Source organism: Excalfactoria chinensis, chromosome 2 (assembly GCF_039878825.1).
Source record: "Excalfactoria chinensis isolate bCotChi1 chromosome 2, bCotChi1.hap2, whole genome shotgun sequence".
Lineage (NCBI taxonomy): Eukaryota > Metazoa > Chordata > Aves > Galliformes > Phasianidae > Excalfactoria > Excalfactoria chinensis.
This window is the reverse complement of record NC_092826.1, coordinates 48,362,910-48,390,732: the sequence shown is the minus strand read 5'-3', so window position 1 is coordinate 48,390,732 and position 27,823 is coordinate 48,362,910. Positions and strand designations below refer to the sequence as shown.

The following is a 27,823-nucleotide window of genomic DNA, read 5'->3' as shown; positions in this document are numbered from 1 at the left end:
TCAAGGCAAAGCCTTTGCTGCCAGAAATTCTTGCCCCTTCAGTGCAGTGACATAAATTAAACATTTGATACAAATGAGAGAATGTGGAAGTTTCTGGCATGGTCACAAACGCACGGTTCTACGTTTCCCTTAGCAAATCACCATACCCTGGTTTTTGCTTTCACTTCATTATTCCGCTGCTTCCTATCCTACTAACCCTCCTCCTCCTTCCTTACAGGCAGTGAATGTTGACAGCAGTTGTGCATCCCTGTTCTGCAGGACCAGATCTGGTGAATGAGAGATGCAACAGGCTGCTAAGCCAATAACTTTCAGATCCTTCTGTTCTTTTTACCCACCCATCCTTCCATGGCACACCGCAAATCCTTGTTAAGATATAAATGAACACTGACTCATAAAAAAGTTATAGAGATCAAAGTAGGAGACCAAACTCTCTTTAGGGTTATACTAAAACAGATCCAAAGCAAAGGTTTACTGAATTTTTTATGATTTCCAATGAATAAACAAATACATTCAAGCATTCTTAAATAAACATGGCTCTCAAATGTAATAATTCTTCTTTTTTTTAGTACAAGAGAATGGAATTCCAATCTACCTATATACAAACAGAACATAATTACAAGAAGAAAGTTTATCTAAGTCAGATTTCTTAATTTTTATTAAATTCAAAAACTGCAGGAAAAAGAAAAATCACAAGATTCTAAGTACATATAAAAACAAATCAGCTAAAATAGAATTGTTGTCAAGTTAAAACTCACTTTTCCATAATTCTTCCTTCCGTTTTATTGCCCACAGTATCATCAGAAATCCTACAAGTGCTTTGGAAATTGATTTTATCTTATCAATAGGATAGTAAACCACAAGTTTACTACCTATAAAAGCAAACTGTTTAGGCACAAGGTGGCAGAAGACATAAGCACAAATATCAACCATGCTTCCTTAATCTGTAAGTTGAAATCAAAGTGTGCTAAGACCTGCATGGTATTGTATTGTATTCAGAATGTCAGAGCTTGCTTACTGAAATAAAGGATTAAAAAAATATCTTTTTAAAACCTTCGCAGTTCTTTGCGTCTTTTTTTTTTTCCTTCCATAAAGCACAGAGAAACTGCTCAAGTCAGTGGAACAACTTACTGTTAAGTGTCAGCGTTTCAGCTAGAGGAGTGGCAAAAGTGACAAAATGGGTTCCAGCACCAGAGAATGAGAAGTAGAAAAGCTGTAGTGTGAAAAAGACTGGTTAATATTTGTGTTGCCATTGTCATTAATAATTTTGTGACCACCTGCGAAGGTAACATGACAAATAGTCACAAGCTGTTTGGAGGTATCAGCTGGGCTAGGTCATCCCAAGACAGCAAGCATCAAGGTGAACAATTAATGTTTGCTGCTCTTCTAACTAGGCCTAGAGGAACCGTCAAACAGGAAGTTAAATAACAAGGAAATTAAAACAAGAGCAGCTGTTCCATACTGTAGATTTTACCTTTTACCCACGATTTGATATACTTGCCATTCTAATAACAGGTGCAGTTCCACTGTCATTCATAAATACAAAATTTTATTTGCACTTCATTAGTTTAGAAAGACCACAATGCTTTTCAATACCACAAACATTCAGGACACACCAAGTTATTCAAATATGTAACTACTGATTTACCACAGCTAAACTAAACAGTGCATTTTAATAAAAGATATACCAAAGATATAATTCACAAATTCATTATCAGACAAAAACCTAACACAGTATTTGCTTGATGGGAATAATTTCTACTATTGGGAAAGGAAAACCTTTGTTTTACCTTAATTTCCCCTCCCCCCAACCCTACAGATGTCCAGACAAATACACATATATATTCCTTAACACAGGAAATTCTCTTTTTTTTTTTAAAAAGATTTTGTCTAGGACAGCAGCATTGCTTTTTATACCTTCTTATAGAGTTTTGAATATATCTCCATTCTTTTACTGAAACTTATTGATTCTCGCAATTAAGTTTATGCTTATGCAGAAAATTTTATATGCAATTTCAGCGCAGTCTTAAATTTGCACCAGACGTGATGTCGTAGTACACAAAGGATGGGTTCAGCATTAAACAAAATAAATAAGGCTGCCAAAAATTAAACTTAGCTTTTCAACAAATCCAGTCAGCAGAGGATGCTACAGCCAAAGATGTTTTCACTACATTAAAATGAAACATAATGCTGATTATGGAAGCTTTGTACATAAAGTCCTCTGTTTAAAAAAAAATTGTCTTTAAAATAGTCAGCAAAGCACCATATACTTATCTTCATACCAGAAGAGCTTCTGCCTGCCTGTTTATAATAACAAGAACTATTACAACATTTATGTCAAGAATAGGTATAGATTTAACTTCTCCTTTTTCCTCGACTGGAAGTGTGGTAAATCTCAACCAACTGTACAGTATTTATAACACTGGGGCAATGAATGAAACATCATTGTGAGGGTCAGGGGTAATAATTAAATGTTATATAGTTGAATCCTACACAGGATTGCATATTTGCATATTTACAAGTTAGTGTGTAGCTCTGACTCGAATAACAAAGTGCAACAAGAAACTGCCAAATGATTGTAGTGCAGAGTAGTACAGATACTTTCTTTATCCTCCCACTCCTGTTTTTCACTCTGTATGGAGTAACAAGTCAACAGCAACGGACATGTGGCCTTGGAGGAGGCAGTTCTGGTGGGATTTCTGGCTCTGGTTGCAGGGACAGGATACTGTTGGACAACTCATTTCTTATAACATCCAGTGGCATCTTAAAGAAAAGAAAACATCACCTGTAAACAATTATCAGCTTCACGTGATAGAGTGCACTTACCCTCCATGTCCTCCTGACAAATACAATCAGAGACTCGGTATTTAAGCTCAGACCACTTATGTGGGCAGAAACTATCACCTCAAGATTTTACCTTTTTCAGAATGTCATCAACAAGCTTTAGAAATATTTCATCCACATTAAAATTGTCCTTGGCACTTGCTTCACAGAACCGCATCCCAGTTATTTGCTGTGCAAACTGATGGGAGAAAAGGTAAAATAACTACAAAAACAACAAATATACATTCCTCATTAAACCTTTAATAAGCTTCTCCGAAATCTGTGATCAGCTCTTATGCAATTAATAACCCTGAATCTCTAAGGTGCAGCAAACATTGCCAGATATAGCTAATTTTCACTTAGATTTGGTTTAGTAGAAAAGCATGATTCACTTTTCTAGACCTAAGTTTGAGAAATTAATATCCTCAGTTGACAAGGATTACTCAGATTGCCAAGGAGTAAGAACTTTTCAGAAGAATATATTTGTATTTGTCCTGATCAAGATGGTGCCGTAAGTCCCATGGCAAAACATTCTCCTTTCAGTTTCCTCACTACTTTTGCAATGAAGAAAAGCAAGAAAAACCAACAACCACGGAAGAAAAGTTAAGTAATTAAGCAGGACTCTTGCCAATCCTAAAGTAGTACTGAAAGGCCAATATCTGGAAGAAGGATCATAAACATGTCCTGAATGGACATATCTTTATTTATGACTCAGTTCTTTACTACATCTTTTTTCATAGTTTACATGCCAAAAAGAGTTATTCACTACACTACTGTGTACTGGGGCCAACAATCACACTAGTAGTTTATTCTTTTTTTTAATGCAAAGGCACACCACTACAGGAAGAAAGCAGGTAATGCATGTTGTATAAAAGTAGGTAAGCAGACTGTGGGGATGTTTTATCAAAATTCATTCTCAGTACGCTCCTCAGGCCCAACAATATTACTAAGAATAGCCACGGACTCTCAACAGCAATATCACAGCAGTTTTGCTTCCAGCTGTAACTTAGAATTCACTTCTACCTGTTCTTACCTTTTCTCCCTGCTGCCGAGTAATCTCTCGATCAACTTCACAGTCCAGTTTATTTCCAACTAATAGAAGCTCTGCATCTTCTGAAGCATACTACAAGTAAAATATTTTAATAAACTAAACAAAATAAAGGTGAGGCTTCATATAATATTACAAACAAAAAGAGAAATTTCTTTCCTAAACCACAAAACATATCTACACAGTTTAACATGTTAATGTTCTCCCCGAAGGTTATTTTAAGGACATTCAACTTGAATTTTTAAATATCATTTAAAAAACATTATTAAGAACCAGTTGTTCCAATTCAACTAGGAGTGAACAAAATGACTTATTTCACAGACCGAAATTTCTTCTTCCCTCAGTGAATAGGCAAATGCATAATGTAACAGATTTCCACTGGCACTTCTAACTACTTTAATCATAGGAAGCAAGAATGGACAATCATTTTGCAACAGAACACGTAAACGTTAAATTCCTGCTAAAAGAATCCCATGCAAACCAGCAGTCTTTAGTTTAATAATCCTGGAATGATGCTGTTGAAAGCATATATTACTGAGTCCTTTTGAGAAAGAACTAATTCTCCAAAACCCCAAAAACAAACAAACAAAAAACTTAAAGAGAGCCTACCTTATCAATCATTTTCATCCATTTTGGTAAATCATCAAATGTTTCCTTCTTGGTGATATCATACACCAAAATAATTCCCTTGGCACTTCTGTAATAAGCTGAGGTAATGCTGTTGAATCTCTCCTGACCTGCTGTGTCCCTAAGAAGCAGCAGCAAACATTGGCACAAATGTTTCGTGGATTTGCAAAGTACACAATAACTTGGTTTCTATTTTAATAAAGACACCCTCCCACACTTATTCGATATTCTACATTGTAAACTGAATATACGTGTGTATATCAAGGAAAAATAAAATAAAATAAAATGGAGCATTACTTTCAATTACAAAAAGTTTTTCACATGAGAACTACTTAACCCATACTAACTTCACCAAGAAAGGCCACCAAACAGGTCTACATGTGACTGAAAATGAAGCTGTTCAGTGAAAATGTACCAGCAGATGAAGCCGGTTTTGTGGTATATGGTTGTTTCTCTTTTAAAGAGCCCTGAAAAAAAAAAAATGAAAAAGAAATGGACACATGCTTAGCAAACTAAAACAGCTGGACATCCAACAATAAAATAAGCAATGTACTGATTATTATGATTTGAACTTTCAAAGCCTTTCTGGATCAACCACAGTAACTCAGCCATGGTTTTTAAGACTAATGCAGAGGCTACTGGCAGAATTCACTTCCAAGGAAGTGATTTCTAAAGTAAGTAAACAACCTTGTACAGAACAGCTTTTGAAAGTAGATTATTGCCTTTCACACTTACATCTACTAATCTGAGGTGGTCAAATAGTATTTCTATCTTCACTTTCAAATGCGGGCATTTCTATCACAGTGCATTTACACTGGAGATTACTTTCAAGCAATGTCAACAGTATGCCTGTACTAGCTATAGTTGATATTCCAAAGTAGATAAGACAAAGTTATTTTTTACCGAGTCCTGTCATGGAAGATTTTTGGCAGTTATACTGATACAACAGCTGGTGTATACCCTAAGTCTTAAAATGTGACTGGTATCAAAAGCAAATACTAAATTACACGGTGCTTCGTAGCAACCAAAGGATAAGTCAAAAGACTGAATAAAATTCAGAGTGCACAGGAAAAAATGTGTGCCCATGCATAGGGACCCAAAAACTTAAAAGGAACTCTATACAACAGTCACATTTTAGACAAAAGGATAAGAATGAATTTGGGAATGAGATTAACAATGGAGAACTGAAACACTTGTTACCAAAAAGAAAGGAAAACGTTATGTTCACAAAATGCCACATTGATTATCCTGAAGAATTCTTTTTAAGGTTAATGCACAAGTAGCAGAATAAACTACAGCAAACCTATCCTGCTCTTCACAGTATCTTTAGGGATACTCAACTAAGCAGGCTTAAAAGTGAAGTACTTGACTTTCTCCTGAAATAGCCACAAATGTACTTGATAGCAACACATTTTTGGTAGGTGATCTCACAAAGTAAACACTGTCTACTAGAAAAAGATGTGAAATCTCTGCTTCATAGCCTGTGGAAAAATACTAACACTTCACTAAGCCAGCAGCATCACGACATGGAACCTGGGGCAGGGAGGTAGAAGAGAACAAATTCCTACTGCATACATTTTTGTTTTTATTCACACCCATTCTCTACTCAATACTTAAGAGCTGAATTCACACAAACCTTTGGGACCCTACTGAAGGTGAAACAGGTAGACCGCTTCAGTGAGATGAAGCTCTACAAGTATTTCAGACAGTTTTAGATGGTTAACTGGTTCCTATCTTATCATGAATGAAGTGTTTGTTTTATTTTTAAAGCAATACAAGTTCTGGCAGCTGAAGTCACGTAAGTAAGTATTACTTAAAAGACATAATTTATTTTCTCTTTCTTTTGTGATGGTCAGGTTTGGTTTTGTCAGATCCTCTGGAAATATGTTCCATGAAAAATGTAAAAATTCTAGTATGAACCGTTGATTTTCCACATATGGATAGCATTGCTTCAGTACTTATGAACAGGCTTCTCAGAATTATAACCGTGTAGACCAGCCTCTGCCATCTGCTGCTATACCAGCCTACTGACCAAGTGCATTAGGGATGGGATCCCTTTAGTTCTACTGCTGCACAAACGCAACCAGATGGCAGGTGGCAGAGCATACCCCGTATGGAAGAATGCATCAGTTCAAGTTGTGGTCTGACTAATGAAAACCACTGCCTTTTTTTGCTGGTCAGTCTTCCCTCTCTTCTCTGTTCCTGTACCAGAGGAAAGAAACAGAGGAGCCATTTCAGAGCTAACTGTGCCTACAGGTCAATGTTAGGGGCTTTTTAGCAAATCCATCACTCAGTTTGTATGTTAGGAAAATACAGAGGGGAAATAAACACACTAACATTCAACTACTCTCTCTGAAGAGACCAATCAACACATGAGGTACACTTGAGTGTAAGCACTGGAGTCAACATTACACTCAGCCACTACAGTTTCTTCCAGCCCCACACTTCCCCTAGCCTGCTGAGTACATTATCTCCCATTCTATCGGGTATTACCAACCTCTCCTCACCTCACAATAACCTCAGGTTCTTAAAATACTGCCACAATCTCTACCCTCAGGTCCTGGCAGTCCTCTTTGTGTAGATCATTTGTGTGTAGTCTGCCTTGCTGGCTAAATGAGACACACCGCCTGCTGTGGTTGGTTCAAAAACCCTGCTATATGTTCAATGAACAGATGGCCACCAATTGTCACCTGCCAGTCACTCTAATCACGGTGAATTATGGCTGACTTTCTCTGCCTTGCTCTGATGATCACAATGTCCACACACTGTGTAAACAATGCAGTCACTGCTACAGGAAATTTAAATGAAACCAGACAACAGGTTTCCAATTGTAAGCATGATCTGATAATACCTGTTTCCTTCAAAAACGGGAAGAAAATAACCTGAATTTGTGGTCTTTAACATTACAGTAACGTATTATCCTTCAAGTAGCAAGAAGAAAACTGGATAATTATCTCTAAAATAAGCAATAATCAGCAAACTAAAACTAGCTAAATAAGCTGCCATTGAGTATCAAGTTGATCTTATGTAAGGAAACTTATCTTGTATGAGGACATCTTTATAAAGATGTGTGGTAGATTCTTCCAGCATTGAAGAAAAAAAACCAACAAGCCCTAAAGTAGAGCTAACGTCAAAAACATACTCATCATAAAATGTCTTCCTTTCATGTGCTGTACTGGAGAAATTAAGTCTGTTATACTGCTGTCAATGTATTACTCTCCCACAGTGGGAACACTTGAGTAAAGAAAGCTATTGGAAGGATGGAAAGCTATGAGATGAGCATTATTTAACTGCACCTTCATGGATTTCATGAACGATGCTAATGCTGCTAGTTCCTTATTTCTCCTTCAAGAATCAGCATAAGGACTATGAGGCACTCCAATCTCATTCCAACTCCAGAAGTCCAAACAACAAGCTCCTACAACTTCATCAATGATTTGGCATCGCTGAGAAAACACAACAGACGACTCCCTTATTTTAGTATTTAAAAGAGTTTTCTTTTACTGATTTTTCCAAGAACTTGCTCTAATGGAAAAAGCCCTGCTATTTCCAAATGGTAATTATAAACATTCAGCCTAGGACTCCTGCATCAACTACAATTTCCTGCCTCATTAACAGAACCTAGACATCACTCTGAAAATACAAACACTATACCAAACAAAAGCAAATTAACAAACACCACCATCACGATACAAAGCCTTTTTTTCAAGTGTTGACTTGCTGTATTCTCAGACCGTACAAAACACAAAAAGACTCAAAACTGTCATTGGCTCTGAAGTTAAATTCATTTTTTTATGAGTGAAGTGGCAACAGGGAGGGGATGTATCTTTAAGCAGAAATAACAAATTTAACAATAATTTCACCTTTGCACTTGCTTTGTGCTTACATGGCAATGACATTTAAAAAAAATTAAGTCATTTTGGGGTTAATTCTACTAGCTGAGTTTTCCTTCCCACTAAAACAAAACAAAAACTCAAAATTACTTGCAATTTTTTACTGCGTGCAATAATTGATGTCAGAGGTAGTAACATTTAAGAACCACATTCTGTTACATTTCAAGACAGGTAATGTTTTCCTTACATTACTCCCTGCACCAAAAATTTCCAGCACTACTGTCCATAGGAAACCTTGAGCTGGCAGCATCACAACTTTTAAAGAGAACTCAGTTAAAACAACTTTCAGAAACAAATGCCAGGTGACAGAGGCTGCCTTAGACATGAAACCCAAGCTTGCCCTGGCAGCACAGCATAACACTGGGCACAGCAGCAGGGCACCACTGCCTCCAGCAGCAGGGTACCTTTAAACTGGAAGCCTGACCTGGCTGCTTTTTGCTTCAGCTAAATGCTTAGATTGCTGAGGTGACAAGGCACGGTCAGATCCCACTCACTGTCCTCCTGGTACACCTATGCTCCAGAGCAGGAAGGTGGGATTCCTATCATTTGGTCTGGCTCTGAGAAAGCACTAAAGCAGAGATGCTTGGATTCACTCTAATAATCAGGCAAACTGCTCAGTTACTTCACCCGCTGCATAACTGCAACAGACACTACTTCCCTCAAAACATATGAGCTTATTTCAGCTAAGAACTGCTGGTCTATTGTATCTACTACTTTAAGTGCCAGCCCAAGGGTCACTGCTACTGTACTGGGGGCAGCACAGAAAATGAACACTACTGAGCATCCTCAGTGCTGCTCTACTATTTCATCTTCTGAGGAGCAGGAGGATGTTTCCTGACTGAAAGTCAGGGAAATAGGTTGAAGGTAGCAGTGCTACTGTAAAAACAGAAGCCTCTTTGATCCTAGAGTATATAATATCTCACTGTAAAAGCAATATGGAGAAAGCCTGATTTGTATGCTATACTACTAACAGCAACCAGGTGAGAGCTACTTTCAAAAGGAAACATCACTGACTGATATATTCCGTATAGTTCTCTGCTGCTTTTCTCCTTTCATAAAGAGAATTGTCAGAGCACCGTGGAAAACGCTGCTGGCAGAGCAGACAGTGTAGAGAGAAGTCAAGTGGCCACTGAAAACCCAATCTGGTATTGAAAAAAACAAAAATAAACAACCGTCCTTGTTTGATTTCTGAAGTAGAATCATCACGACTGAAAACTTAAACAAGCTTGGATGCTTCACAATGCAACCTTAGCTACTTCCAAGAATCAAACACATTTTACAAATGATTTGTTCCTTTAATTGCTCTTTTGTTCAAAATACAGGGTTTTGTAGTCATTACTGTGATCTTTATAAGTAAAGACCACCAGGAAGTATGAGGTAACCTTGTCTCTACACAGGTATGAAAGGAGACTGAGATTGGATCAACCACGTGACTTAAGTTAGCATTTTAAACCTTGAAGTGGTTGACTTTGTAAATGGCTTTCCTGTTTCCACCTAACATCTGAAGGTACAAAAAGAATAGATGGGCCCAACAACACATACAACACGCTTCAAAATAAATAAGTGAAAGTGGTGGTTATTTAATTGCTTTACAAAAACTTCACAAGCATGCCACGTCAGTTTTAAATATAATCCATACAAACAGCATTTTAATAGCAACTGTTAGGGACAGAGCAACACTTGGGAGCTGGATACTGTACTCCTGGATTTTAATGTATTTTCCTCTTTATAATGTGTTTTGCTCACCACTTCAGCAGGTTTTTGCACAGGGCTCTTAGTCACTTTTTAGCAACTTACCAATTTTTTGTTTAAAAAGTTTCCTGTATCCTAATAGCACATTGTCAATATGTGGAAAATAATGGTTAAATAATGGTGCTCTTTTCCAGCAAAACACCTCTTAAAAAGTATTTATTCAACATGGAAAAAGAAATGATTGTCAAGCTCAGCATATTTCATAGCAAATTTTAAGTTAGGCAGCATCTCCTTATCAAAAAACTTCTGTTACCTCTGTCAGCTTCAGCAGACCCTGGCTAGCAACTGCTGGCTCAACTGCCAGCCTTGTGGTCATAGGTTTCCAAGCAGGGACACATGATGGATGAAGACATGCCAGTAACATTCAAGTGTTAGGTGACTGATGATACCAAAGATGATGCAGCAGTTAACTCAGAGGGAAGCAAGACAGACACATGGTGTGACAAACAAGAGTTGATGGTGACCTGCCAAGAGGAGTTAGTAAGCTGAGTTCACTGCACCCGTGTAGTTACAAATGAGAAACCACCAGAATATCCCCAAAGTGTGTCAGAGAGTATTCAGAGCTCTTTCCCTCCCTCTATAGATTGTTAGCAGCTATATCAGCTTAACTACAAGGCCAATTATGCATCAAGCACTGTTAATCAACCAAAGCTAAGCTTCTACACAGTAGTTTGTAAGATTAATGTATATTAACGTAGCTGGTTTATTCTCTCATAACAATGCTTATGTATTAGACGACTCTGCAAAGGAGCACGTAAGCTCAATAAGTCCTAAACAACTTAAATTCTATCATTAGCATGGGGAATCGTTATGAGGAAACACGTATACTACACTGGAACACAAAAGCTTAGCTCAGACATCAAGCTTTCTGTAATAGGACATTATTTCTAGTTAATATGTACTGTCTTGGTCGTATGAGATCATTTTTCATCTCAGTGCTGTTGTAGGGGGTATAATTTGCTTAGTCTTGAATGCTTTTTACTTTTAAGTTACTTGATACGGTGTCAAGAAAACAGCACAGTCTATATCAAGTTTTAGAAACATAGTTTAGGAAATATTTTATGTCTGCCTTATAATTATTTTGGTAACAAGTCAGATTAGAACAGTCCAGAAAATAAAAATCAAACTGTCTATTTAACACGGTCATTTTCTTTTGTTTGTTGAACTCCTATTTCTTGTGTAGATGATTTCACACTTCTAGAAGAAAGTCCTTGAGATCTCTGAGATGCATTAATATTTCAGTAAGTACATTCATGCCCTACTTCTAACCATCCTTCTCCTCCTTTATCCTCACAAAAACCTAAGAGCTATTTGGTTTTGCTTCAGTCAGGTGGGAATGGAGGAGAGAAACAAAAGACTAAGAGCTAAACCAGCTTATAACAGTTAATAGTATTAGACAAGCATATTGATTCATGCTATAACATAAAAATTAAAACATACTGCTGGTTGCACATTTGTTTTACTTACCAGATTTGTAATCTAATTTTCTTTCCTCTTAGCTCTACTGTTTTGATTTTAAAATCAACACCTATAAATAAAATACAGTAAACAGAAAAGTAGAAATAAGAAGCAAAAGTAATGAGGGTATAAATTATTACTATCATTTTTGGATAGGTTTTTATATATATTTTTTTAAATCAACTTTTAACAGGTTTGCAACAGGCAAGATCATCACATGGATTTGACTACAGCTATATGGTCCGTGAGCCATCCGATTTGGTAGCATCACAACATAAACCTTCCACTTTGTGCAATGGTTCCAGCAGCAGGTGAACCCAAAACAACAGTAAAACAACAGGCATGGTTGGTTATTTCTCCCTTATTCACATTGACTGTCAAGGACGAGCCTGCTCTGCTTTCAAGCGGCACAGCTGCCTCGGAGGCATGAAGCAAACCCCATCCTCCACACCAGTCCATGAAGTGGAACAGTACACATCTACACCCAAGCCAGATGCTTAGCGCTTGTAAAGTGCCAGAGTGGAAGTGCTGGAATGGCAGTTGGTTTACACAGTTTGTCAGCACCATCATTCTTCATTCTGGCAAATGTTTATGAGCAAATTGCTTCAATTTCAAACAATTTTTTAAAATTCCTTTTATACCCGTATGGTAGTTGCAATCATCACCTCCAAATTCCAACCAGATTTTGAATGCAAGCTAAACAGCAAGGATAGGACCACAAAGACCTTGTTATACAGAAAGACTTCAAGTCCATAAAGATAACGTTGGCAACCAACACAAAGACACAGTATGGCCAAACAGCATCTAGACACAAAAGAATACCACCTCAAACACAAAAATATTTCAGGGTACAAGTGTCCTAGAATATCACAGTACTCATAAATTGAACTCTAAAATGAGCAGCTTAACATTTGTATAAGTCTTCTAGCTTTACTTCTTCCTTCTAAACACCACCTCTTCCGACAGCACCACTTCAAAAAGCAGGGAAATAAAAAGACAGGAGAACATCATTCAGACTGGCACACTTACACCCACACAGAAGTGCAGAAGCATGCTGCGTTGGAAACACTTTGCCATTTTACATGCAAGTGAATACCAAGGATAGTAGGTACAAAAGTCAGCACAAAGAAAATTTACACTTCCTCTCACAACAACTAAACATTTTCCTAATGTCCTTGGTAAAAACTAAGTGTCCTTGCTAACACTGATAGAAACAATACCAGACTAATTCCTATAGAAGGAACTGAACTTGGCCCTTACATCATCCGCACCAAAGTCTTGTGGAAACAAAAGTATATTTCACACTGGAAAACTAGTCTAAGTATGTGGAAGGATCATTGACCTTCACTGCCATCACAAAAATGCCTTCAAACCAACAACTCACAGCTGCATAATGCATAGTGATAAAAGTGTTGGTTATCACCACAACAGTTCTCCTTCTCCAGGTCCCATTCACACCTCAGTAGGGTTCTTGGGCAATACAGCAAGCAAAGCAATCGCAGTCCCTAATTTTAACAGCAATTTTAAAGTATTCTCATGCAAGTTGAGAAAAGGGATAAGAATTATTAAAGGTTCAGAAGGTTTATTAATCGTAGCTTTAGGAAATATCTTTAGCACTTTTGAAAAACTACTATTTCTGTTGTTAGGGTAAAAGTCAAAGAAAGTGAAACAGACGCTTTTGCTCCACTATCCAAAATGTGGGAAATAACAGTTCTTGTCGTTGCTACTTTGTTATTAGTGTTTAAATAGTTGCTTTAAAACACCAACTAGATCTACTGCTAAATGCCCTTTCTCCAAATAATTGTATTCGAAGTATGAAATACACTTGTCTTAATGGTCACAACTTATCAACTGCACAATAGCAACTTTACTCACAAAGGAGATCATCAATCTTAATGTAAACAGTTTCAAATCTCTGCCTTCCTGAGTTTCAATATAACTGCCACACCACCTTAAGTTCCCAATCCTCCTACCACATGAATACAACATACTGTATGATTTATTATTCACATCTGAGAAGTCAGATTAAAAAAGTAAAATAAGAAAATCTACCTTGTCCCTCTCACTGAAATATTAATAGAGTACACTGTGCATGTTGCTAGCACAGGTGGCATGCTGGCTTTGGTTAACAACTGCGCTTGTGGAAGAGCTTGACCTGAGTAGGAAGTCAGAGAGAGAATGCAGCTTCTGCTAAGGCAGTCTTCCTGCTGTCACGCAAAAAGAAGTCTAGATCAGCTCTGACCCAAAACTGCGTATTACAAATCACCATGAGAATTTCATGCAAATTTCACCAAGTCCATTAGCAAAACCTTTTTGTCTTTAAGGAAGGGGTTTACATGCTATCATCACAGAAAAATAAGGAACAAAAAGGTAGGTGTGTTTTGTTTTCTTAAGGAGAAATAATGAACTACAGAGAAAATCCAATTGCTGTAATACAGGAAATTTCCAGCCCAGGACTTCTTGGGAACATGAGGCAGACCATATGCTAATGAAATCAAGCAGAAAAATGCCTACAGATTAAAAGGATTGTTTCAGAATAAATATTATTTCCCCATTATTCTTGGAATCACAGAATCATTACGGTTAGAAAAGACCACCAAGACCACCTAGCCCAGCCATCAGCCTGTCACACCATACCCACTGACCATGTCCCTCAGTACCACATCCATATGGTTCCTGAACACCTCCAGGGACGGGTGGCTTTACCAGCTCCCTGGGCAGCCTGTGTCACTGCCTCACTGCTCTGAGAGCAATTTTTTCCTAATATCCGAACTTCTTATTCCAAAGGCAAATTGTTCTGTTAATCATCCTAAAGCCACAGCCTGAAACATTTATATGCCGTTATATTTTGCAACAAACTATGCAAAACAGTAAGTTTTGGAGAGGCGGATCGTTCTATAGAACAGTTTGGATCACCCATCACTTCAATCATACAGCTTGCCAGAGCTAAAAGGTTGCTCAACTAATTTTTATAATTAGTAATGCTCTGCAAGCAACAACACAATTCCAAAAGTTTAATGTCTGCCAACACTGGAGGAAAAATACTGGCAACCGTTCTCTTGCAAACGAAGAAACAAATTTCAAAGCCTGTCAGGTTTCATTACTGTGTTTCACCACAGGCCAGTCAAAGGTTATACTTTGAGTTTACATACGAATTAGTAAACAAACGCTTCTTTTCCACTTTAATTTCAAACATCATCTTAAGAAAAAGTTCAAGGAAATAAATAATTAGCTTGACTAAAGTCAATGAACGTAACTAAACCAAGTTTTGCTATCCTTATAATTTCTCCAGGTACTAAAAACATGAGGAAAGTCTATTAACAAGTCTCAGGAAGTCAATCAGGAAGCAAATGCTTTCCATTATCATGGATAACAAATACTTGTTAGTCACACACAAGAGGTAGACAACTGGATCTGCGCATTCTTGTACAGCAAGCATAAAGAGCAGTCTTATGTGCTCTTACAGCTACAGTTGCAAAACACTTGATTTGGACCAACTGCTGACATCTCCCATTCAAACTCCAAGTTTAACAAACGTGGGCATTTGCTCCATTTGTATCATCATCATAGTATCATAGTATTGTGCGAGTTGGAAGGGACCTTAGAGATCATCGAGTCCAACTCCCGGGATTCGAGCCCTCTGTGTAGCAGAGCGGCACTTCTACCCCCTGCTCCACAGGGGGGGATTCGAACCCGGGCCCCCTGGTGTTGCAAACGGGAATTCTACCGCTGCGCCACCGGAGGCACACAAGTTCAGTCCTGCCACAGGCTGCTGCAGTCTCGAAGCTGTGTGCTGTACAGTGTTGTGCCTGAATACAACCAGTGACAGACAAGCCTGGTGTAACACCCTACCAGCACAGCCAGACAGCACATATCCCAGTGGTGGCAGATAGTCCCTACAAGGATGTCAACAACAGTTAACACAAGCCACCTGGACACCTTCTGTCCTTAATTACTCAAACAGCATCCACTAAGTGATTTTATTCATTCACAGGTTCAATAAAACTGAGGAATCAATCATCACTGTTGACAACTGCATTAAATCTGAACAACAGACCTTATAAAATAATAAAGGATTGTATAAGACTCTCTCCAATGGCAAACCAAGGCTGGTTTTTCACACTACCTGGTCTGCATTTAAATGACTACTGTCAATTTTATTGACAGCAAATCATCAAATGCACACAGCAGAGCCAGCAGGTACACGTTTATGGTTACTCTCAGATGCGTGCCCTCTGCCAGGCCACAGCAACAGGAGGGGAACCAAAAGGCTGGCCACCACCTTCCCTCCTCCACAGTAATCTTATGCACACCACTGGCAAGCCATGTATTCACTTCTTCAACTATGAATACACTCAGGGCACACGTGAAAACCATGACAGAATCCCAGCAGCCTTCTCTCCCTGAATTAAAACCGCTCATTTTGGATGTCAGATTCTGCCACAATTGTTTTGTCTGTGGCACAGCCTTTCTCAGGACTCCTAACACATATCCCATATGCATTTTGAAACACCCTGATTCAGCTTGCTCTACCACCAAACTGCAGGTATGCCTGTTTCACTGCCCCTAGCTGGAGAGATACTGAGCAAGGCATGAAGTAGAGCAGCAATTCTATGGCACACCGAAGATAATGTTATTAGCTCAGTATTTTGAAAAATTCTACAAAGCACACTGCTTTTGTTGTGAAAGCAAGAGAGCTTCAGATTTAAGATCTACTTCATGACAACAAGAGCACCTACTTCAACACGTACTCAACTGAAACAATGCTTTTCCAGGAAAAATAAAGGGCTACCGGACTACAGGGCAATTAGACGAGGGGTTCGTTTCCTTTATCCTGAAGTCTATGCAACAAACAGCTAAGCAAACTGTCTGCACTCCTTTCCAAAACAAACAGCCCTAAAAGAAAGGGGACAGGCACCCAAAATAGAAGTGCACTAATGAAGTTCTAGATAGCAAGTCAGTGTGAGTGGCGTATCTTGTCATTGCACCAAACTGGAGGCTGCTCCAGACTGAAAACAAATCCAGTACAAATGAAGTCTAGTCTGAAGCAGGTTATAATATATAAATTACTTCTCATCCCCGTTTGCAGGAAGAAATCTACTAAAGCACACAGTGAAACACATACAACTGTGTCTGGCTTCTTTCTTTAAAACAGTTTGTCTAGAAATAAAATACACAGTGAGGAATCTCCTTACTCTACATTCTGCATCATTGCTTTTCTCCCCTAAGCGGTAGAAAAAAAAAGTGGGAGCTGTTTTGTTTATATGGAGTGACCTTAGTAGGCCAAGACTTCCCCATCACAAAGTTCAGGCAGGAGCTGGGAAAACAGATGCAAATAGAGCACACAGAACCCCTCCAGCTAAAATCAATTCCAATAGATTGAATTTTCAGAGGCCTATTAGCTATTCCCAGCAAAGTAATGTAATCAGTGAAAAATAATCAGACTGTATTTGAAGAGACACAATCAGTTTAAAAATTCAGAGTTTGCATACTGATTGATCATTAGAATGGACTTAAAATTCAAAGGCTGGGACTATTTGTTTACTTTGGACACCTGACAGCATTACAGAGAAGTTTCCTTCCTTCCACTACAGTTGATGACTGTACTTCCAGTGGTAAGATCCAGCTCTGCTACCAGCTTGCACAGCATCTGCTATAAGAGAGTCCTCATCTGTAACTAAATAGAATAAGGTTACCAAAACTGTTTGAAGAAAAAAATAAAGCAGTTTTCAATTGAAGTTTCAAGACACGTAGGTAATTTTAAGAACCACCAAAGCGGAAATACTTATTTCAAACCTCACATTATACATACAAAGATTAAAAAGAGATTTGGAAGCATTAAGCGTTAGTCACCTATGAACCAGTTTGGGGATTATTTTGGGGGCAGGTAAAGCACGTTGCTCATATGGCTCTGAAGTGTAATTCTAGAACAATTAACAGGCAGAAACTTGAGACTGCTCGCCTAAAATAAAAGTGCACACGTAATTTGGCTGGCAACTGCGCTACAGACCAAAGCAAAACAGACACACCAACATCAGAATAAAAGAACTGGTTACATATATGCAGCGGCTAAACTTCAGAGGTGCAACTAGAAAGCCAACAGTGATTTCTGAACACCTGATACACACTAAAGTCTAAGATGTTCAGTATTTCCAAACAATGAAAACGGAGGAAGTTCTTTCTTTATAACTTTACCATCTATGAGAATGCAAAGTTTTTCAGAAAGTATAAACTTTCAATCTACTTACAGAGCTAACTTCAAAGCATGGACCAAGTTTTTGATAAACAGAATGAGGTGAAAGACGGGATGGAATGAATAAGATACTCTGGGCCTTCCTGAAGACGAGGCATTTGCAAACTCCTGCCTAAAACACAGCAGACTGGTGGCCTACAATGACCAGACCTGATAGGAAAACTGAACGTGAAAGAATATGTTAATGATAGCACCCTACTATTAAAAAGGCAGAAGCTATTTCAAAATGAGACTGAACACAGCATTTTGGTTTGAGTACCAAGTTTTCCGTTCCTTAGATATTAGAAGAAATAAATGGTAGAAGTGCTGCTACGTGTTGTTATGTAGTTGCAGTCTTAACAAGCGGGAATATTAATCCTCTCCTGTTCAAAGCCAGCCTGTAGAACAAGCTTCACAGAGATTTAAGGCTTTTGCGATGAAGGGCACTCTATGGATTCTCTTCCATTCCACAGGTTGGCTAAAAACACAAGCATTTTGCAATGGGTCCGTGTCATCAAATGAACATCTATTTAAGTGCACAACTTTCAGAAAGAAATATTAAAGTCCATAACTGAGAATCACATGCCCCCTATTTTTACTTTTTGCTGCTGACACTCTCAGCTGTTCACAGCCCAGACTGAGTTTGACAGCTGCATTCCACTCTCCTTACAAATGAAACTTCACATCTGACACCATTCAAGTGGGCTCTTCATGCTGTCTGTTGGTGTACTTGCATATTCTCATTTGTGTACTGACAATGGACTGTATGGTACCCAGACAGCTCTACTGTCTTGATAGAACCCAGCACCTGAATATTTCCCTCACTTTAGGCTAGCAATTGGTTTATAAATGAGGAAAACAAGGTCAATTTCAAATTTATGCATCTTCACAAGCTCTTGGCGATTCAAAAAAATAAAAGGAAAAACACAAACAGCCCTCCCCAAAGCCCTGTTCCCAAACCGTGACCATTTACAGCATTGCCCCACTACATTTTCCTATATTAAAATATAGATTTGTTACCTTACGAGGGCTCAAATGAGTATGCATGGAAAATACTTGCTGACTACAGCAAAGCTGTACAATATACTTAGCTGACATACAGTGAGCAAACAGCTATTGATAGGTTCTTTCAGTTGTGGTCTCCAGTGTCAATTATAAGTGACAACAGTACTAATGGTAAAAGGCAGCCTCCAAAGGGCTCCTGCTCAAAGCTGCACTGCCTGAACTCACAGTTTCAGAACTGGCGACAAACAAGGCAAATTCCTACAAGCTCGCCGGTCACCTCAAGGTTTTGTGTAAGGTCAAATTGGTTTCTAGGCAAAGCTCAAGCCTCCTGCTCTACGCTGTTTGTACTTCATAAACTACTGCAGCACAACATCAACAATTTATTTGTTAAGTTTTATTTGTGCTAAGCTACAGTAGTTAAAAAGCCAATAAATAAAGATAAGCACATATTAATATCCTGGACAAGCAAAGACAAGGGCTATTTATTACATAAATACCTAGCACTGTTAGCCAGAACTCACTTCCTTTCTTTTTTTGAGCAGCAAAGATTTCTCAGTCTGAGTACAGAGCTGATTTTGAGCATAAAGCCAACAGAAGGCTGACTGCTACTTTATCACAACATGGAAAAGCCAAAGATATTTACTTCTACTCTTTTCTCCTTCTTTCCATCACAGTTTAGTTTTTAGTGCCATCTTATGCAAGGCAAAACAAACCTTCACAGAAAAATTAAAATGAGTTACATTCGTCAGAGAGTCTAAGGTGAATATAAGTAGTATTATAGGAAAAGCTTATGTGAATGAAACCTAATGTTTAGGTTGTTAGTCCAAAGACAATGAAGAAAGAGGTTGAATTGTGACAGAAAACCCAAACACAAATACATACGTGTATGCATATGTTCATATGCCACACATACATATTAAAAACAGAAGCTGCCTTATTTAAAGTTGGTCTGATGAAGTTAAACCAGAAGTTTTCATCATCACTATTGCCTATTTGTTGGAAGTTAAACATTTTGCATGCATATTTTAGAAAGAATTAACAGGAAATGGACTGCTCAGAAGAAAAAGCCATGGAGCTCTGTAAATCTAGAAAGCTCCTAACATAGGCCGAAGTTCTATTTCACAGTATATTAAAGCAAAGACAGTCAACACCAAAGTGCATTTGTGAAGCCAAAGGATCTTTCCCCACAACACATTTGCTTGCCCACAGGCTACAATTAGTTCAAAAGGGATCACAACACTCCCATCCTGATCCACAACACTACTTCACATTACAAACTCAGCTGATTAGCTCCACCTATGATTTTCCTTGTAAACCAGGCCTGAAGGAGGCTTTGGCATTAGCTTCAAGTGGTGGTGTAGTATCCCAAGAACAGCTGCTAAAAGGAGCTGGCCTTGAGCCTGCAGAGCCACCTCAGCTCTTGCATTATGGTAGGGAAGGCCTCTTTCCCAGGATGCCTTTATGATGGAAAAAGAGCTGCAGGATGGATAATACTGAGCTTCAGAAACCTTGCATGTGAAAGATGAGCGGAGGAACTCAGCTTGAGGTGGAGAAGGAGAGGTGGCTGTCTGAGCAGTGAGTCACTGCAGGGCCTGCTCTTTGGGTGAGTAGGAACCACAGGTCCTGAGATGAAAACCAGGAGGGAAGCACAACGCTCAGGTAGGTAGGAAATAATGCTGAGTACAGGAGTTCAGTAGATCTGTCAAGGATACAGCAGAAAGACTGGCAATGAGCAGATCGGGATAGGGACAGGAGAGCTGCTGGTCTTTGAAAAACAAAGAGGACTCTTTTTAATACAGTTTTTAAACATTAATAACTACAATAAGATCACTGTGGAGATTGGGATGTGCAGAGTTATTTCTTTAGGGATAAGAACTACTTTTGGGATGATAAGGTGGGAGGAAGAAGGAAAAGCAAGGACTCCTCCTCTCCTGATCACTTTAAAACCTTCTGGCCACCACAGCAATGAATATCTGTGCACAGCTTTTGGAAAGATCACTCTCATTCATGGCTAATTTGGCATACTTGTTTTTCATTGTTAAAGCATTCTACCATCATGGAAAAGGAGTTACCTTAACTACTTTGAATTTAACACTGGTGTAAAGGAGTAACTTTACATCCAGGGGGAAAATCTCTAAAGAAAACGTCTATGTCCAAACAAGTAGTAAAAATAAATTATAAGCTAATAATTAGAACAAACACCCAAACCTAGCACATAAAATCGTAAACAGCAAATGCTATTTCTCACGTGACACCAGCGTGCAAGAGTCAGTCAATATTTGAGCGCGCTGAGTATTCTCAGCGCGATGTAAACAGCAGATTAAGGAGACACAATATTCTGTGCAACCTAACGCCCAAAATAAATACATCAAAAGAATTTTAGATCAACAGCGCATCGTGTGCCGTTATGGATAATGTGCTGAAGCCTGCCAAGCTATTTTCGAACGCTTTCAAAGAACTTCAGTGTTTTGAGATGAGACAGAAGACATGTTGGTGTGTTTGTTAAATCCTGTAATAAAACCTGGCAATGCAGTCTTTGTAAATTAAAATGCTGAGTATTTCCTAATTGAATCCACATCTCCCTGTTTATGTAGAAACACTCAGTGGCATCCCACTGGGGACAAGTTTTTTCCAATAGGCTTTGGGCATGCAAAGTTTTGGATGTTTGCAACTCTTCCATTGTCAGAGAGGACCTCTGAGCAGCCCATACATTTCCATACAACAGGTTAAGGTGCCATATGCTGTTCTGTTTGACCTACACTTTCACAAGTTTAGTATAAAAAGAAGAGGCCACCAGTATCAAGATAAGGGAGTTAATCACATGCACTCCCAGCTGCATCTCCCTAATATAAGCAGACGCAGCAATTTTTAATTGTTCTTATATTCTTATATCATCTTTTCAAATTTAATTTCGAGGTATATTTGGTTTATATCGCTTCCTCTGAAACTGCTTTAGTCACACTGTTTCAAATCACATTTCAAAACATTCTCCGCTTATAACTCTCAAAAAAAAAATCACTTCAGAAAGCAGCTACATGGGAAGAGTGTATTATTTGAACTGCGCATCAAACCCTGACTCCTGATCATTTCTGACTGTGGATTATTTTCCTTCTACATAACATGTAAGCAGCAGAGGTGCAAGCTTTCAGTCACAACAGTGGGAAGTTCTTTCACTTAGCAGCTGAAGGATCAGGGGGAATCTCAACAGCTCTCAACTTCAGTCAGAAGACCTTGAAAGAATGCCATTACTGTCAAGTTTCTACATGTATTTTGGCACAAGCTGATTTCCCTATGCTGCTTTATGTTGGCACACTTCATACATCAAACATTACGTAATGCTCTGTCTAGCAGCATACCATTTATTTCCTGTCTTTTGTAAAATAAGGAAGCTTTCCGCATCAGTCACTGCCTCGGTTATCTAGGAAATCAGTGTGCTTACAAGGCACCAGACTGGAAGTCTGGACTGGGGTCTAGGGTACCTCTTCTCACTTCTCAAGACTCACATCAGGAAACTAACTCTAGCTAAAGGAGAGCAGCCCAGCCTGAAAGGGACACTAAATGTAGGTCATCCCAAAGATGCACCGAGTTCAAAGCAACACAGTCGCAGAGAGTTTGTAAAGGGACATTCCACTGCCGATTCTACTTCCTTAGCTTACTCTGTGTTTAATCATATTGGTCCATCCACAAAAGACATCGGCATTTCTTCACTACAACAACATATCACTTTGGGATTATGTTCCTTACTTTTTGGAAGTCAGAAAGAAGTTAAGTTGCCAACTTAAAAATATCAGCACTAACAGGCTGCTGAGAGGAAAAGCCATAGCACTAACAGAGCGGGATTCTTAAGAGGACCTGGGAAAAAACAGGCATAAAAACTGACAAAACACAAACTAAAACAAACAAGAGTAACTCTATTGTTCTGCCACAGAAGTATGGGCTTGGAGAATTGCGTCTTCGTTTCCAAAGGACAACACCGCCCTTTTCCATCTGATGCTATAGGTTTCTTCACTTTTCAAGCTTCAACTTAGCTACGTGCGCTCATTTTACAATGACACAGACTTAACAACTGCTTTCCTGCAGGACCTAAGCTCTTAGAGCAGGTCTGTAACAACGCAGTCCAACCAGCTCGTTTTCTTCCCCTTATGCATCCACGCATCAAAGCACAGCAGGCATTAAGCCACCTCAAAGCGCTGCTGACTATCCCATGAACAAGATGCCGCTGTATGAAGCTGGGGAGCTGCCCCCCAGTTTGTCGGACAAGGAGCAAAACACACCCAGGAGGTGCTTTTCACAGAACAAAACATCAACTTCCTCACATCTAACGCTGCGGAGGGTTTCCTGGCAGCAGAGTTTGTCGGGCTGGGGTCTGGAGCAGCACTTGGAAGTCCCATCAGTGATGTTCAGTGCACACTGCACAACTCCTCCGCTCCCGAAACACTTCTGTACCACATCAGGCTTTAGCACAACAACCTGTTTTACCAGCCACCCCTAACACATTTCAAAATATCACAGAATTGCAGGAGCTGGAAGGGACCTCTAGAGATCATCGAGTCCAACCACCCTGCCAAAGCAGGCTCCCTACAGCAGGTTGCACAGGTAGATATCCACGTAATCTTGAATATGTTCAGAGAAAGAGAGCCCACCACCTCCCTGGGCAGCCTGTTCCAGTGCTCCATCACCCTCACCGTAAAGAAGTTCCTTTGCATATTGGTGCGGAACTTCCTATGCTCAAGTTTATGGCCGTTTCCCTTTATCCTGTCCAAGAAGGAAAGAGGACACCAACCCCCCCCCCCCCCCGCCCGACCCGGGCCAAACGAGGCCCTCCACCCCCATCCCACGGTGCGCTGGGAAGTTGCGCACAACGACTCTCCTCACAACTCCGCACTCTACCACCCGCCCCACGGACAGGCCCGGGGACCCCGGGCACTCGCTGCGCAGCTCCCCAGGGGACGACCCCGGGCAGCACACGGGGAGGGGGACCCGGCCGGGCGGTGTTTACACCGCGAAAGCCCGGCAAAGACAAGGCTCCCGGCACGGTCGGGGCGCGGCCGGAGGGCTGCCTTACCCACGGTGGACTTGCAGGCCTCGCAAAAGGTGTCGTCGGTGAAGCGCTCCATCAGGCTGGTCTTGCCCACCCCCCGAGAGCCAATGATGATCACCTGCAGCTTGAAGTCGGCGGGCCGCGGCGGCTGCTTCCTGCGGCGGGCCTGCCCCCCGGACAGCGCCGGCGACCCCCCCGCCGAGCCCGCCCCGAGCTCCAGCCCGCCGCCCCCCGCCCTGCGCTGCGCCAGCCCCGAGCCCGGCTCCATCAGCGCCGCATGCGGCGCCGCGCCGGCGCCGCTCTCCCCGCCCGCCTCCGCCGCGCCCCGCGCCGCTGCCCTGCCCGCCGCCGGCGCCCACCGCCGCGAGGCAGCGGGAGGAGGGGACCGCGAGGACGAGGCGCGGCCGCCACCCGACCCGGCCCGACGGGAACGGGAACTCAGCCGACCAGCGCCGCCGCCACGAGCGGCGCGCCCGGCCCGGGCCTCGCCGCACAGCGCCCTCTACAGCACCGGAGCCGCGGCCCCGCGCCGCAGTGCCGGGGGCGGGCAGCGCCAGAGCCCCGCCCAGCGGGACGGCCTGGGATGAGGGCGAGGAGGGGCTCACGTACGCGCTATCCCAGCGGTGCTTCTAACCCGCCGGTTTTGAGGGAGTTTCGTCTATGCCGAGTAGGTGGGTCGGAGAGCTCATAGAATCCTAAAATCGCAGAATCGTTTCGGTTGGAAAGGACCTCTAAAAGTCAACTAGTTCAACTCCCGTGCAACAAACAGGGACACCTACAGCTAGGTCAGGTGCTCCGAGCCCTGTCCAGGCTGACCTTGAGTGTCTCTTGGGATGGGGCACCCACCACCTCTCTGGGCAACCCGTTCCAGTGCCTCACCACCCTTATTGTAAAAAAAAACCTTCCTTATATCCAATCCAAACCTCCTCTCTTTTAACTTGAAACCGTTTTCCCTTGTCTTGAGTTTGTCTCCTTCTATCTTATTATGGGAGAGTTGGATTAGGAGGCATTTATAGATCCTTTCCAACTCAAAAGATTTTATGAGTCTATGATTCTGTGACATTCCTGGTCAGTCAACAGCTGCAGCGTATCCTCATGCTGAGTGCCTGCTTTTGTGCCTCCCATCAGCATGTATTCCAATGTTGGCTTTATTCCTATCCGGCTATTTCCTGGCACAGTCTCTACAAGCATATATAGATTTTATATATTAGCTAGTCTGTGGCACCAAAACTTTTCCTTCAGCATCTGTTTTTCGCTTTCCCACTCAGAGATCCAGAAATATGTCCTCTTTTGTCAAGATCAAACTACAAACCTCAGGCAGAAAAACAAGCACATTGGGCCCTCTGCAGTACTGCAGAAATTCAAGTAGCTTACTATTTTTCATTGCTGATTTTTTGGTTTTTTTTTTCAGTCATGTCTGCACCAGAGGAATATACCAGTATTACTGTACAAATCATTTCTAGTAAAGGTGAACAACTTCTATGGATATCTTGGCCTGTACTTCAGCTAACTTATATCCATGAGTAAAATATCAACGTGGAACATGAAAACAATCAAAAACTAGTTTGAAAGGCAGAGAAAGATTCAGAATTTTTGTTTCCCCATAATTGGTGGAAAACAATCAATATGCCAGTAGGCAGAGCTGTCTCAGTTGCAATGTTTTCATTACAAACGAGTGTGGTGTTGGCTAGCAGAAATAAGCTTGGGGCAAAGCTCACAGAATCTGTACACAAAATGGTTGAAAGAGAACAAGAGCTTTCAATCTTTTCAAAGGCAAAAGAATAAAAGAGAAAAGAAAAAAAAATTCCTCCTGTATATCCCGGGCAGCCTTAGTGCAGCTTGTGCATGTTTAGGCTTATAAATGTGACAGAACAGTTGCTGCAATCTGATAAGTGGTTTGGAGAGGGCTGTTTGGAAAGGGTCCAGAGGAGGGCCACAATGATGACCCAAGGGCTGGAGCTCCTCTCCTATGAAGACAGGCTGAAGGGACTGGGCTTGTTCAGCCTGGAAAAGAGAAGGCTGTGAGGAGACTTTATTGTGGCCTTCCAGTATTTAGAGGGAGTTTGTAAACATGAGGAAAATCAACTTTTGAGATGGATAGATAATGATAGGACAAGGGGGAATGATTTTAAACTGAAGGAGAGGAGATTTAAATTGGATGTCAGGGAAGTTTTTTAGTGAGTGAGTGGGGAGGTGCTGGAACAGGCTGCCCAGAGAGGCACAGTTAGTTTATGTACAGTTAGTTTTGCTGTGCAGCCTTTAGTGTATCTTTCCTACATGTCATCTGCAATCCTCCATGCCTAAGCTATTCCCTCCATGTATTTTATTGCACGAATTTTGTTTTGCTGTCCACCATGTTTTATATGTTATCAGGTTTAGTCCAGGTTGAATTTATTTCAAAATAAATATTTAAAATCAAAGTATTCCTTTGGGAAATAGGAAGAGAACAGGGTTGATTTACTAGAGCAGCCTATGTGGCTGTTAAAACCAGTGTCTCTCAGCTTGAAGGGTATTGATAGAATATTGACAACCTGGTCACTTTACCAGTGGAAGGAACTCTTGCAAGTCAGGTAAGTTCATCAGCACAGTTAATTCCTGTCTCTTTAATCAATCATTCTCGCAGTCTTTTCTGAGATACTTACATGAACTATCTTACTATTATAATTCATGAATCTTTTCAATACCTACTTAAGTTTTCATTATACCTATGTTATAAATGGGAGAGTGAGGCCCTGTTACTTTTGGCTGTGTAGTATTATACAATGATTTGAAAAACTGTAGATGATTATTTGATGTGTTAAGCCTTGAGCCTGTTGCAAACTGGTTGAATATTGTTGTTTTGAAAAGGGTGGCAAAATGGTTTTTAAGACTATGGTAGTCAAAATCATAAAATCATAGAATCATAGAATAGGATCATAGAATAAACCAGCTTGTAAGGAACTCACAAGGATCATTGTGTTCAACTTCTGGCTCCACACAGGATCACCCAAAAATCAGACCATATGTCTGAGTCTGTTGTCCAGAAGCTTCTTGAACTCCAGCAACTTGGTGCCCCACTTCCCTAGGGAAGCTGTTCCAATGTTAGAGCAGACTCCCAATGAAGAATCTTTTCCTACTATCCAACCTGAACACTGAATGAATACAAGATGGAGGTTTAACTGTGCATGCTTCCAGAGTGTAGTCCAAAACCAAGATTTGAATCTTGCAGTGTAGAACATAGGAAAAGTTATGTCAACTCAGGAGAGTAACTCCAGAAACAGTAGTCTTGGCTACCCAGGAAGAAAGGCTCAGTACAGAAATACAGCTAATATGTCTCTTGCAGACGGACTTCAAAGTTTCAAACAGCTTCTTCAGGATCAAAAGCAGAACCTTGATCCTCCCTTCTAGATCCATCTCCTAAGTGTTCTGCCGGGGAAAGGAAAACAATGTGTGTTAAACAGATGGGTGATTTACAGACAATCCTTTCTCAAATGCAAATGAACCAAGTGACTTCTGTATTGCAAGACTGAATTTTAGCTTCTGTTAACTTCATCGCTCCTTTTCCTTTTTCTATTCTGTACATTTGTGGTAAGATATCAATATTCTGCATCTTTTAGTTCCTTAATGGCTTTTCCACCCCCCCGAGCATTCAATATTAGCATAATTGCATCCATACTGTTCTCATTTTTGACAAATTCTATACACACCTGGGATATTTATCATCCAGTATCAACATGTCAGATTGAGTATGATTAAATCAAAGTAGAAACCAAACAAAAATTAGAAGCTGCAAACAGCTCTGCATGGTCTTTATTGCACTATTGATTTTAAGCAGATCTCCTCATTGATTTTGGTGGGGTGTTTGGCTAAAAATCAATAGTATGAGATGGCTGTTGATTGCACCTCAAAATCTGTACCAAGACAATAAAAGGATTTTATGTGAAGTGGGGCCTTTTCACTACTAGCAT

General features: G+C 40.3%; 1 protein-coding gene across 1 annotated transcript; it reads right to left on the bottom strand.

Annotated features, from left to right (window-relative positions):
* Window positions 1-623: 623 nt before the first annotated feature.
* RAB12 (RAB12, member RAS oncogene family) lies at window positions 624-24,371 on the bottom strand. The gene is made up of 6 exons (XM_072330021.1): window positions 23,901-24,371; window positions 11,608-11,668; window positions 4,478-4,616; window positions 3,854-3,943; window positions 2,915-3,019; window positions 624-2,760 (listed from the first exon to the last, which is right to left on the bottom strand). Exons 1-6 carry the CDS (start codon window positions 24,142-24,144, stop codon window positions 2,647-2,649), a joined length of 753 nt encoding a protein of 250 aa, XP_072186122.1. The 5' UTR covers window positions 24,145-24,371; the 3' UTR covers window positions 624-2,646.
* Window positions 24,372-27,823: the final 3,452 nt, after the last annotated feature.